Raw genomic sequence first — 11661 nt, 5'->3', positions numbered from 1 at the left:
CCCGGCTGATTTTTTGATTTATTGTAGAGATGAGGTCTCGCCAAGTTGCCCGGGTGGGTCTCGAACCCTCAGGCTCAGGCAAGCCACTCACCTCAGCCTCCCGAAGGCGCGGGATGACAGGCTGAGCCACCGAGCCTGGCTGACAGTTCTTATTCTATCTATTCTTTTTTTCACATCCTCTCTTTTTTTTTTCTTACTTTGAAACCACAACAGCCATCTCCTCTTTGGGCTTCATTTCGATCTAGATGGTGATGACATTTGGCCATATTCTTTTTTGTCTCTTAAGCATCAGGATAGATCATCATGTTTAAAAGCCCTAATGAAGTAAGACACCAACATACTCATTCTGTTTTTACGATGATGGCAAAAATCCTAACAAAATGGCATTAGAGTGTTAGGCCAGGTTCTCACTGGAAGCTTATGAAAGAATTATCCTTTCAGGCCAGGCTCGGTGGCTCACACCTGTAATCTTAGCACTTTGGGAGGCTGAGGTGGGAGAATTGCTTGAGACCAGGAGTTTGAGGGCAGCCTGGGCAACATAGCAAGATTGTCTCTACAGAAAAAAAAAAATTAGCTGGACATGGTGGTGCCCATGGTCCCATCTTCTCTGGAGGCTGAGGTGGGAGGATCACTTGAGCCCGGGAGTTCGAGGCTACAGTGAACTATGATTGCATCACTGCACTCCAGCCTGGGCAACACAGCAAGACCCTCTCTGGGGGAAAAAAAAAGAAAAGATTGATTTTTTCCATTGTAAGCAATACCCTCATCTCAGTCATTTGGGAGCATTCGTACTAGGGTGGGACCCAAAAAGCCCTGGTATTTCTTTATTTTAAAACTGTGTATTGATTCTTACATGTTTAAACTCCAGTCACCTTCAAAACGCTCTCCGTTTGATGCAATACACTTATCGAGATGCTTTTTTCCACTGCTCAAAACAGTTGTTGAACTCATCAATTTTGATGCCTTTAGTGCTTCTGCCTTTGTTTGTTTCACCTCTTCCACATTGAGGACTTTTTCATCTGGGTAAGCCCAGAAAAGTGGCTTGGGGTGATATCGGCGAATAGGGAGGGTGGGGCACAGGGGTCACACCGTTTGGGGTCAAAAACCTCTGAACACTCCGCGCGGTGTGGGTAGGTGCGTTGTCGTGGTAGAAGAACCGGTCACCTGTCTGCCACAACTCGGGACGTTTCTTCTGCCACGCAGCTTCTCACCACGAAGCCAGGTGGTCCACAGATGCCGGTGTGCTCCTAGAATACTCACCTAGCGGGGGAAGCCTGTACCACCAGGGGCCTGCCTTCCAAAAGACAAATCTGATGGTTTTGGGGGTGCTCCCTCATGATGTGACAGGCCCTGCCCACAGGAGGTCTCAGTCAAGGGAATTTAGAAGTTTCCAGCCCTTGGCCAGCTACCCCCAGGGAAGGCTGGGCCGAGAGGCCCCGGGAACATCCCTACCTCTTCTGCCCCAGGGTCTCACCCCTCCCTCAAGGCTTCAGAGTGAGACGGTCCGTGACCTTGTTCCTTGGTGTCCTCCTGTCTGATTCCATCCATCGGCTGCTCTAACCATGCCTGCTTATGGATTTGCTTAGCTACTACTCCCTGCCGCTTCCTGCTAGACTTGTTTTGAGAAGACACCCTTTCTGGCCTCCTCCCTGCGACCCTTTGAGTCTGTTGCAGCTGTCTTTCCTTGCTGAATTCAGGCTTCTGACACGTGCTCCTTTCACCTGGGGCCAGCAGCCAGGCTCAGGCTGCAATACCAGCAGACCAAACGCAAGCCCTTGCCTTGCTATGCTCTGGACTTGGCATGCTGGGGTCCCCCGGGGGGGGGCGTCTTGGGCTCATCTCTGTAAGGTCTCTGGAGTTTCAGTGCCCACCGTGCACAGCTGGAGGGGAGCTGGGAAGAGGTGGGTGGATGTGAGTTCAAAGGGAAGGAGGCATTACCCTCCGAGGATTCTTCTGCCAGGGAACTTCAGTGAGGTATTTAAAATGCTGCTTCATCTCCTGCTTTCTGCCCCTGTACAAGGAAGTACGGTGTCAAATGTATGAGAACCAGCAGAGCGCAATGAACATAACACTGAACGTGATTTCAGAAGACCTGTATTAAGATTCCTTTGGGGCCACTCATTCCATAAGCTTGGGCCGGTCACCTCTGACTCTGACTCACCTTCTGACTCTTTTTGCAAAGAGAAGGAGTTAGAATAGGTGATTGTGAAGGCTCCATGGGATTAAATGTCAGCTAGGTTAAAGGTAAATATCAGGCCGGGTACAGTGGCTCACACTTGGGAGGCCGAGGCAGGAGGATCGCTTGAGCCCAGGAGTTTAAGACCAGCCTGGGTGACATAGCAAAACTCCATCTCTATTTAAAAAAAAAAAGTGAGATGTGGTGGTGCACGCCTGTAGTCCCAGCTATTCTGGAGGCTGAAGCAAGAGGATAGCCTGAGACCAAGACTTTGAGGCTGCAGTGAGCTATGAGCATGCCACTGCACTCCAGGGGCAACAGAGTTAGACCCTATCTCCAAAATCAAAAATGAAACAATAAGTATCAGTGAATGTATTTTTTTTTTAGGCATATAAGGACTGTGAGATCCAGGTTCCTCGGTCTTAGACTGGTGGTTCTCAGCAGGGAGCAATTTTACCCCCAGGAAACACTGGGCAGCTGCTGGAAACATTTTTCCCTTTCCAACCTGGCCTTTCTCTAATCACAAATACTATTTGTCGTCCTCATTTCTACCTGTGGTCTCGCTCCCTTCTCCCTGCCCTCTGAGCTACCCCTCACGGGTCGTCAGGCCCTCCCTGACCCCTGTCCCCACTGGGTTCCTTCTGTCCTCCATTTCATAGCTGGGCAGCCACAGAAAGGCAGAGGGGAAGTCTGGATAGTTCCTGTCCCTTCCATGACCTCGGCTTTGATCGTGGATGGACTTGCTGGCCCTCCGTACTTCTTCACCTTGGCAGTGACCCACTAGACAGAACCTACTGTTCCAGGATGGGGTCTCAAGCTTAGGGCTAGTGAGAAAGGTTGCAGAGGTGTAAATATTCTAAAGGAGTGTGTCAGGAAATTTCATCTGTTACGCCAGTCTTAAGGGTCTTGATTTCCCCCAGCGGTTCCCACATCTTATGTAACTATTTTTAACAGAATAGTGGCACTTTTAAAAATATTTTTTATATAAATAAATATATAGGTTGTCCTATATCCCAACTTTGAGTTCTGAAATATGGCCGGGTGTGGTGGCTCATGCCTGTCATCCCAGCACTTTGGGAGGCCGAGACAGGAGGATCACTTGAGGTCAGGTGTTTGAGACCAATCGGGTCAACACAGCAAGACCCTTTGTCTACAAAAAAAAACAGAAATTAGCCAGGCGTGGTGACGCGCGCCTGTAATCCCAGCTACTGGGGAGACTGAGGCAGGAGGATCGCTTGAGCCCAGGAGTTCAAGGCTGCAGTGAGCCATGATCTTGCCACTGTACTCCAGTCTGGGCAAGAGGAAGGATATTCTGTGTCTGGACAAGAAACAGTCACTTTACCCATTGCAAGATGTTAGCATCTCCATGAAGAGGTGGCTGGATAAAAAAGCTCATGGCTTGAAGTTGAGATAGAAAAGAAGGTGGAAGACCAATGAACTTATTCTGGGGTGGCACCATGGTCTCCTGACCTGGGGCTGAGTGTAGAAATCGGCTGTGCACAGACCATGCCTCAGCGCTCACTAGATATGCCGGGGAACCCGGTCGCGGTTGTCGTTGCTTCAGAAGGTCTTTCTTTTGTTTCTCTCCAGCAACAGCTGGGCAAGAATATCAAGTTTGGGCAGCAGCCACCCAACGCCATTCCCATGAAGAAGGCAGACAGCGAAGAGGCCAGCTTGGAGGAGGATCTGTTTCTGACCAGTCCCATGGAAATCGTGACTCAGCAGGACATTGTCCTCTCAGACACTGAGAACAAGGTGAGCCTCCTCCAGGAAGTGGCTTGATTGCCAGTCATCCAGGCAGGATGTTGGGCATCGATAACCCTGGGATCCGCAGTGGGGAACTTGGGTGGGGGGATCTTATTTTATTTTTATTTTATTTCATCTCATTTTAAGTTTTTTGAGTCAGAGCCTCACTCTGTCACCCAGGCTGGAGTGCAGTGGCAGGCTCATGGCTCGCCGCAGCCTCGACCTCCTAGGCTCAGGTGATCCTTCTGCCTCAGCCTCCCAAGTATTTGGGACTACAGGCACGTGCCACTGCACCTGGCTAGTTTTTTTATTTTTTTTTTTGTAGAGACAGTGTCTTGCTATGTTGCCCAGGCTGGTGTTGAACTCCTGGGTTCAAGGGATCCTCCTGCCTCAGCCTCCTAAAATGCTGGGATCGCAGGTGTGAGTTACTGCACCTGGCCAGGAGGAAGTTTTTCCGGTGATGAGTAGCTCAGAGCTGGAGGGACTTCCTGGGCTGGCACCCTGACCTGAAGCCAACGGCAGGGGGGTGGGGGAGGAGTCATCCTCCTTGCATGTGCTCTTCACAGGCCTTCCACTTACCCTTCAAGGCTCATGCCCATCTCTTCCTGGCCTCACCTGAGGCTATGTTATCTCCTCCATGACTTTGCTGTGGGTCTTCACTATTTTTTTTTGAGTCGGAGTCACTCTGTTGCCTAGTGCAGTGGCACGCTCATGGCTACCGCAGCCTCAACCCGCTGGGCTCAGGAACTCCTTCAGCCTCAGTCTTCCAAGTAGCTGGAACCACAGGCACGTGCCACCACACCTGGCTCATTTTTTTTGACTTATTGCAGAGACGAGGTCTCGCCAAACTGCCCAGGCTGGTCTTGAACCCCTGGGCTCAGGCCATCCTCTTCGCCTCCGCCTCCCAAAGTGCTGGGATGACAGGCGTGAGCCACCGCACCCAGCCGGTCTTCACCATTTTTCCCACATCCGTAGCCCACTCCCATCTATGTCCCCGTAACTGTTTCCGCTGTATGTCTAAACGTTGAGCTCTTTGAGGACACACTGGGTCTCACACACCTCTGTCTCCCTGGGACTTAGCCACTGCCTGCTTTGTAGCACTGAACTTGGCAAGCTGTACTAATTTCAAGAGAAATGAAAAAAGCAAAGAGAGAAGGTTCAATGAGACAGGACACATGAAACGGGCCCGCTTCAGAGGGCTTCGTCTAGAAAGAAAGGCACATTCCAGCCTTGTCTTGTCTAAGTTTGGTCTCTTGATACTTTAAAGGAAACACTTTGAGAATCTCCTAAAAGGATACCCTAGGCCTCTTATGGGAAGAGGCACAAAAGCCCAACCAGTAGCTAGAGTTGGGAATTTTCTAGGTGAGGCGTTTTGAGGCTTCAGATTTTTTTTTTAATTCTTTTGGCTTTTTTAAGGTGCCTGAAATTTTGTTGGGTGTTACTAAAATGGGCATGCCTCAGAAGAAACCATGCATGATTAGCTAATATGTCATAAGAGTGGTAAAAAAGACAAAGGATTAGGGCCGAGCGCGATGGCTCTTTGGGAGGCTGAGGCAGGATTGTTTGAGCCCAGGCATTCGAGAACAGCCTGGGCAACATAGCACGATCCCATCACTACAAAAAAATTTTTTAAATTAGCCGGGCATGGTGGCACACGCCTGTAGTCCCAGCCACTCAGGAGGCTGAGGCAGGAGGATCACCTGAGTCCAGGAAGTGGCAGTTGCGGTGAGCTGTGACTGTGCCACTGCAGTACAGCCTGGCCAACAGAGTGAGACCCTGGCTTAAGAGTACAAGCAAAAGACAAGCGATTTGCAGAGGAAAGTAAGGAAAGGAAGAAAGGAGAACGAACCCCCCCCCCCAGTTACCCTTAGCGGCCCCTGGCGCCCACACGTGGGCACACTTTGTGTGGTAGGGGATGGCGGGGGGCGGTATGTGTCCCATGAAGTCTGAGTTTGCTCCTTCTAGCCTCTCCAGGGCAAGGCAGCAGCAAGCGCCGTGGCCTTGGGGCGGGATCTCCCAAGGACCGAAGCACATGCCTTGGCTGTGAGGGATGGTCTTCTAAGTGCAAGGGGCTGTGTCCTGGGGGAGGAGGGAGGATTGTTTGTTCAGCAGGCACTGTCTATGACGTGGGTGTCACAGAGAGAAATGAGTAGGACCCCTCAGGGGCTCCGCCTCTGTGTACTTTCCATCCTAATGAAAGGGGGATCCGCAGAGTCGCTTCGGATCAAGAAAAACACTGGCTGCCCAGAAAATAAATCAGGGTAGTGGAAAAGTGAGTAACTTGGTGGGAGGGAGGGAGGTCACTTCTTTAGATGAGGCGTGTAGCTGGACCCTGGGCTGCTCCCAGCCACCGCAGCCTCGGCCTGCTGGACTCCGGCGATCCTTCCGCCTCAGCCTCCCGAGTAGCCGGAATTACAGGCATGTGCTACCATGCCCGGCTGATTTTTTGATTTATTGTAGAGATGAGGTCTCGCTGCCCAGGCGGGTCTCGAACCCGCGGGCTCAGGCAATCCACTCACCTCAGCCTCCCAAAGGCGCGGGATTACAGGCTGAGCCACCGAGCCCGGCTGGTAAATTCTATTTTAAAGGTAATAGGAAGCCTCTGAGTCATTTTAAGCAGGGTGGTGACAGTTTGATTTGTGTTTTCGAAAGATCCTTCTAGCCAGGCATGGTGGCTCACACCTATCCTCCCAGCACTTTGGGAGGCTGAGGCAGGAGAACGGCTTGAAGCCAGGGGTTGGCGACCAGCCTGGGCAACATAGCAAGATCTCATGTCTACCAAAAAAGATGGTTTTAATTAGCCAGGCATGGTGGCACCTGTAGTCCCAGTTACTCAGGAGGCTGAGGCGGGAGGATGGCTTGAGCCCAGAAGGTCGAGACTGCAGCGAGCTCTATGGTCAGGCCACTGCACTCTAGCCTGGGCAACAGAGCAAGACCCTGTCTCTGAAAATAAACATAAAAAAGATCCTTCGAAGTGTGGTGCGGAGAACGGACGGATGTGGGACAGGTCGAAGGGGCCGCCGTGGAAAGAAAGATAAGCCCCTTAGATGAAAACGGCCATACAGGGAAGAAGGGGTGGCAAGTGGAAGGGTGCAGGTGACCCCTGGGGGACCAGGACACGGGGCGCGAGTCTGCAGCCCTTTCCTCATCCTTTTCTTTTGCGTGTTTCTGGTTCTTCCTGGCTTTCGCCCTCTCCACTTAGCTTTTGCATGTAGCACTGGTAGGGCCTGCCTTCTTCTCACCTGCCACTTAGACAGGAGAGGTCTGGAGGCCCTGAGACTGGAGGCCGTGTGTGAGACGCAGCCCTGCTTCCCGGGGAAGGTGCTTTCGCACAGCACCTCGGATTCTCTCAAGCAGTGGGGAAAAACCCCAGGGATAGAGGCTGGGGACTCCCCAGGCGGGGGCTGCGTGGAACTCTGGGGTGGATGGTGCACCCTCTGTGCCTCGGGGGGAGTCCTTGGGGGCCTGGACACTGGCTAAGTCCGTGCCGGAACTCCTGCTGGTTCTTCGAGGCCAGCTGCACCACTGTGTGGAGGAGGCGGCGGCCTTCCCCGGGCACAGACAGTGTCTGGTTGTTTGCCTAGAACTTTCTGTTCCAGCGTCTGACTTCCCTGCTCCCTTTACTGTTCCAGTCCAGTGACACGCCAAGTTCTGTGAGTCCTCCAGATCTACCTGGAGCAGGAAGTGAGATGGACGAGAAGGTAAGGTTATTTTCTTTAATGTCCACTTTTTTTTTGAGTTGGAGTCTCACCCTATCGCCCAGACTGGAGTGCAGTGGCCACTCCCGGCCACCACAGCCTCGACCTGCCAGGCTCCGGCGATCCTTCCGCCTCAGCCTTCCAAGTAGCCGGAATTACAGGCATGCGCTACCACGCCTGGCCGATTTTTGGATTTATTGTAAAGATGAGGTCTTGCTGCCCAGGCGGGTCTCGAACCCGCGGGCTCAGGCAATCCACTCACCTCAGCCTCCCAAAGCGTGGGATTACAGGCTGAGCCACCGAGCCCGGCTCACTTTTTTTTTTTTTTTTGCAATCTGTGGCCTCATTTTTAGTTCATAAATGTTGCTTTCCTTTATCATGTTAATTTCTTTCCAAGGGCAACCAGCAATAGATGGTCAATGTCGGCGCGCCTATTTCCATAGCAAGGCAACTGCTGGAACCAAACCCTACTCTGAAAAATAGCTAAACTCTGGCCGGACGCAATGGCTCATGTCTGTAGTCCCAGCACTTTGGGAGGCCGAGGCAGGAGGAATGTGTGGGCCCAGAAGTTTGAGACCATCCTTGGCAACGTAGCTAGGCCTTGTCTCCATAAAAAAATGTTTTTAAATAGCGTGCACCTGTAGTCTCAGCGACTTGAGAGGCTGAGGCAAGAGGATCGTGGAACCCAGGAGGTCGAGGCTGCAGTGAGCTGTGATCATGCCACTGCACACCAGCCTGGGCAACAGAGTGGGACCATGACTCAAAAAAAAAAAAAAAAAAAAAAAAAATAGCTCAACTCCCAGCATGCCTGCGTTTGGGATCTTAGAAGGTGGTAGTTTCTTAAATGTATATCATGTGCTTCATGGCACTGTCAACTCATTAAAAAAGGCATTTCATAGCACCTGTACCCAAGTCTGTAAGGAAGAGTCCTCTTACTGAGATACAGAAACCCCACACCAACCAAACCAATGAAAAAAACTTCAGTATTTCTCTACTTTGACGTTTTTTGTTTTTTTTAATTTTTTGAATCAAAGTTTCATTCTGTGGCCCAGGCTGGAGTTCAGCGGCACACTCATGGCCACCACAGCCTCTACCTGCAGGGCTCAGGTGATCCTTCTGCCTCAACCTTCCAAGTAGCTGGAATCACAGGCGTGCGCCACCATGCCTGGCTGATTTTTTGATGTTGCTCAGGCCGGTCTTGAACCCCTGGGCTCAGGCAATCCTCCTGCCTTGGCCTCCCAAAGTGCTGGGATGACAGGCATGAGCCGCTGAGCGTGGCCGACTTTTATGTGGCTTTGTTTTTTAATTTTGTGTCCCTTTCGACCCTGGGACTTTCTCTGCAGCAGCCCAAGGAACCCCACAGACCCCCTTCTCCCATGTACCTCTTCTGTGGGAATGGATCTGCCCCGATGAGCCCTTTTCAGCCACAGGAGGGACCAGGCATCCTCCCAAGAGCTGACAGTACAGTGAGCAAAGTCTGCACCTGAAGAAGTAGATGGCTCAAGATGGTACTACTGCCTAGACAATGAGGAGACCTGGCTGGACTAACCAGAAACTAAGCACTTCCATCTCAGCTTCAAGTGCTTGTCTGTGTCTTCAATCTGTCACATTTGGCTCTGACTCCTCTTCCTCCTGCATCTATGAGGGGGTGGACACAAATGTTTAATTCATCTCTTTTCAGCAAGAGCTCAGAGTTGGGTACCTATCAGAAACATAACCCTAAAGAAATGAAGCCTCATGCCTGTCATCCCAGCACTCTGGGAGGCCAAGGCAACATGGCAAGACCTCGTCTCTACAATAAATCAAGAAAAATTGGCTGGGCATGGTGGTGTGCACCTGTGGTTCCAGCTCCTTGGAAGGCTGAGGCGGAAGGATCGCCTGAGCCCAGCAGGTCGAGGCTGCGGTGGCCGTGACCATGCCACTGCACTCCTACCTGGGTGACAGAGTGAGACTCCAAATCAAAAACAAAAAATGAAAGCTGTAAGGTCGGAGGTTGATGCTTCTGGACTTCGTGTTCTAAATTAATGTACTCTGAGCATCCATTTTGCTCTTGGAGTTTGGTCTCTTGTCTTTCGCTCTTAACTAAGGGCTAAACCTTACCCCGGCACACAGGAACACCGCCAAAGGAACCCTGGCATTGTGTGGCTAGAGGCACTGTGACTGAGCCCTGGCTACAGGCTGGCTTCCTACTGGCTGATCCACTGTGGCCTCTGAGTTCAGGCTGGGCCAGGGTCTCTGTCCTTTCCAAATCTGCACAGTTCGTGGGAGCATCTGTATTCCTGAGCTGCTGGCCATCTGTGGGTCCATCCTTACAGGGACTGTGCCTGCGCCTGGGGCAGATTTTTTCACCAGAGCCCTCTTGCTTTTAGCTTGTCGGTGCACTTAGTGTGCTGTGACTTTGGAGTGAGTGCCAAAACATTTTTGCTGATCGGGAATTTCAAGTCCTAGGCATGGATGTCATCCTTTATTGTTCCTTCATTCCCTCAGCAAATATTTACCACCACTGACCAAGTGAGATTTGCTGCTTTGGCATAAAGGGAGCTAATACAGAGATGAAAGAGGCAGATTCTCTGTCTTGAGGCCAGGCGCAGTGGCACATGATTGTAATCCCAGTACTTTGGGAAGCCAAGGCAGGAGGATTGCTAGAGCCCAGGAGTTCAAGACCAGCCCAGGCAATATGGTGAGATCTTGTCTCTACAAAAAAAAAAAATTAGCTGAGCATGCTGGTGTGCACCTATAGTCCTAGCTACTCAGGAGGCTGAGGCAGAAGGGTGGCCTGAGCCCAGGAGTTCAAGACCAGTCCAGGCAACATGGTGAGATCTTGTCTCTACAAAAAAAAAAAAAAAAAAATAAAATTAACTGGGCATGTTGGTGCACAGCTATAGTCCCAGCTACTCGGGAGGCTGAGGCAGAAGGATGGCCTGAGCCCAGGAGGTCGAGGCTGCAGTGAACTGTGAGTGTGCCACTGTACTCCAGCGTGGGCGACAGGACAAGACCCCTGCTCAAAAATAAAAACAAAAATTAGTCCCTGAAAAGTTAAGTGACCTTTACAAGTTAATATTGGTAGAACAAAGGGTCGGTGTCCAGTCTTGATCCTAAAACCAGCGCCCTTTTCATTGCACGAAGAGCCTTCACCGCACACCAGCATGCCCCCTGCCAGGCCGGACAAGGCACAGACTCAAGTGATTGTCCCCATTCTGAGATTCCAGAAGGCTGTTGTCTTCTGATCCAGACTGACTTTCTATTCTGATCTCCCCCGTAGGTCGCTCCAGTCAAACCGTCTCGGCCAAAAAGGCACTTGTCTTCTGCGGGCACCATCGAAAGTGTCAACCTAGATGCCATTCCCCTGGCCATCGCTCGCCTGGACAACAGTGCCGCCAAGCACAAACTGTCTGTGAAGCCAAAAAACCAGAGGGTGTCAAAGAAGCACAGGCGGCTGGCCCAGGTACGTGGAGCCCTGTGCGCTGGGCGCTGATGCTGCAAGAGGGTTGGTGTTGGGGTGGAACCGTGGAAGGATCTGGGCATCTCCTCCGCGCGCACTTGAGTCTGTGGCGGTACCCAAGGATAAGCAGGCCCGCCGCTGCCCCTCGCCCTCGCCCTCACCGCCATGTGGCCGGAGGGCCTCAGGGGGAGAGGTTTCCTTTGAAGGGGCCCCAGACACATGGTGTTTGCCCTGCAGCAGAAGGGGGGCCAGCTTTCCTCTGCCATGACCTAGCCTCAGTCCCTCTGTTTGATTCGTGTGGGCTTCCAAGTCAGACGCTTCAGGAGGCATTGATGAAGTCCAAAGCTCTCCTTTGCTCATCTTCCTAAGGCCGGACTCTTGGTTTCCTTATTCATTCACAGTTAGAAAAGGGAATTGGCTCCAGGCACATCGGCTCATGCCTGTCATCCCAGCACTTTGGGAGGCCGGGGCGAGTGGATTGCCTTAGCCCGCGGGTTCGAGACCCGCCCGAGCAACTCGGCGAGACCTCATTCCTACAGTAAATCAAAAATCAGCCGGGCGTGGTAGCGCACGCCTGTAGTTCCAGCTCCTTGGAAGGC

The 11661-nt window shown here is 51.8% G+C and overlaps 1 protein-coding gene across 1 annotated transcript in view; it reads left to right on the top strand.

Moving 5' to 3' along the window:
• The window catches only part of LOC103258121 (uncharacterized protein KIAA1211-like), a gene marked incomplete at both ends in the record, with an annotated part of 47906 nt that extends 36841 nt beyond the window's left edge, over positions 1 to 11065 (top strand). The window contains 3 exons of the mRNA XM_021711255.1: positions 3767 to 3931; positions 7555 to 7623; positions 10883 to 11065. Of these exons, the coding sequence (XP_021566930.1) occupies positions 3767 to 3931; positions 7555 to 7623; positions 10883 to 11065 (417 nt within the window). The remainder of the gene's footprint in view (positions 1 to 3766; positions 3932 to 7554; positions 7624 to 10882) is intronic.
• Positions 11066 to 11661: the final 596 nt, after the last annotated feature.

This window comes from Carlito syrichta, unplaced genomic scaffold (genome assembly GCF_000164805.1).
Source record: "Carlito syrichta isolate Samal-C Ts95f unplaced genomic scaffold, Tarsius_syrichta-2.0.1 Scaffold301966, whole genome shotgun sequence".
NCBI classification, from domain to species: domain Eukaryota; kingdom Metazoa; phylum Chordata; class Mammalia; order Primates; family Tarsiidae; genus Carlito; species Carlito syrichta.
The sequence above is the reverse complement of the archived record's forward strand: the minus strand, read 5'-3'. Positions and strand labels throughout refer to the sequence as shown.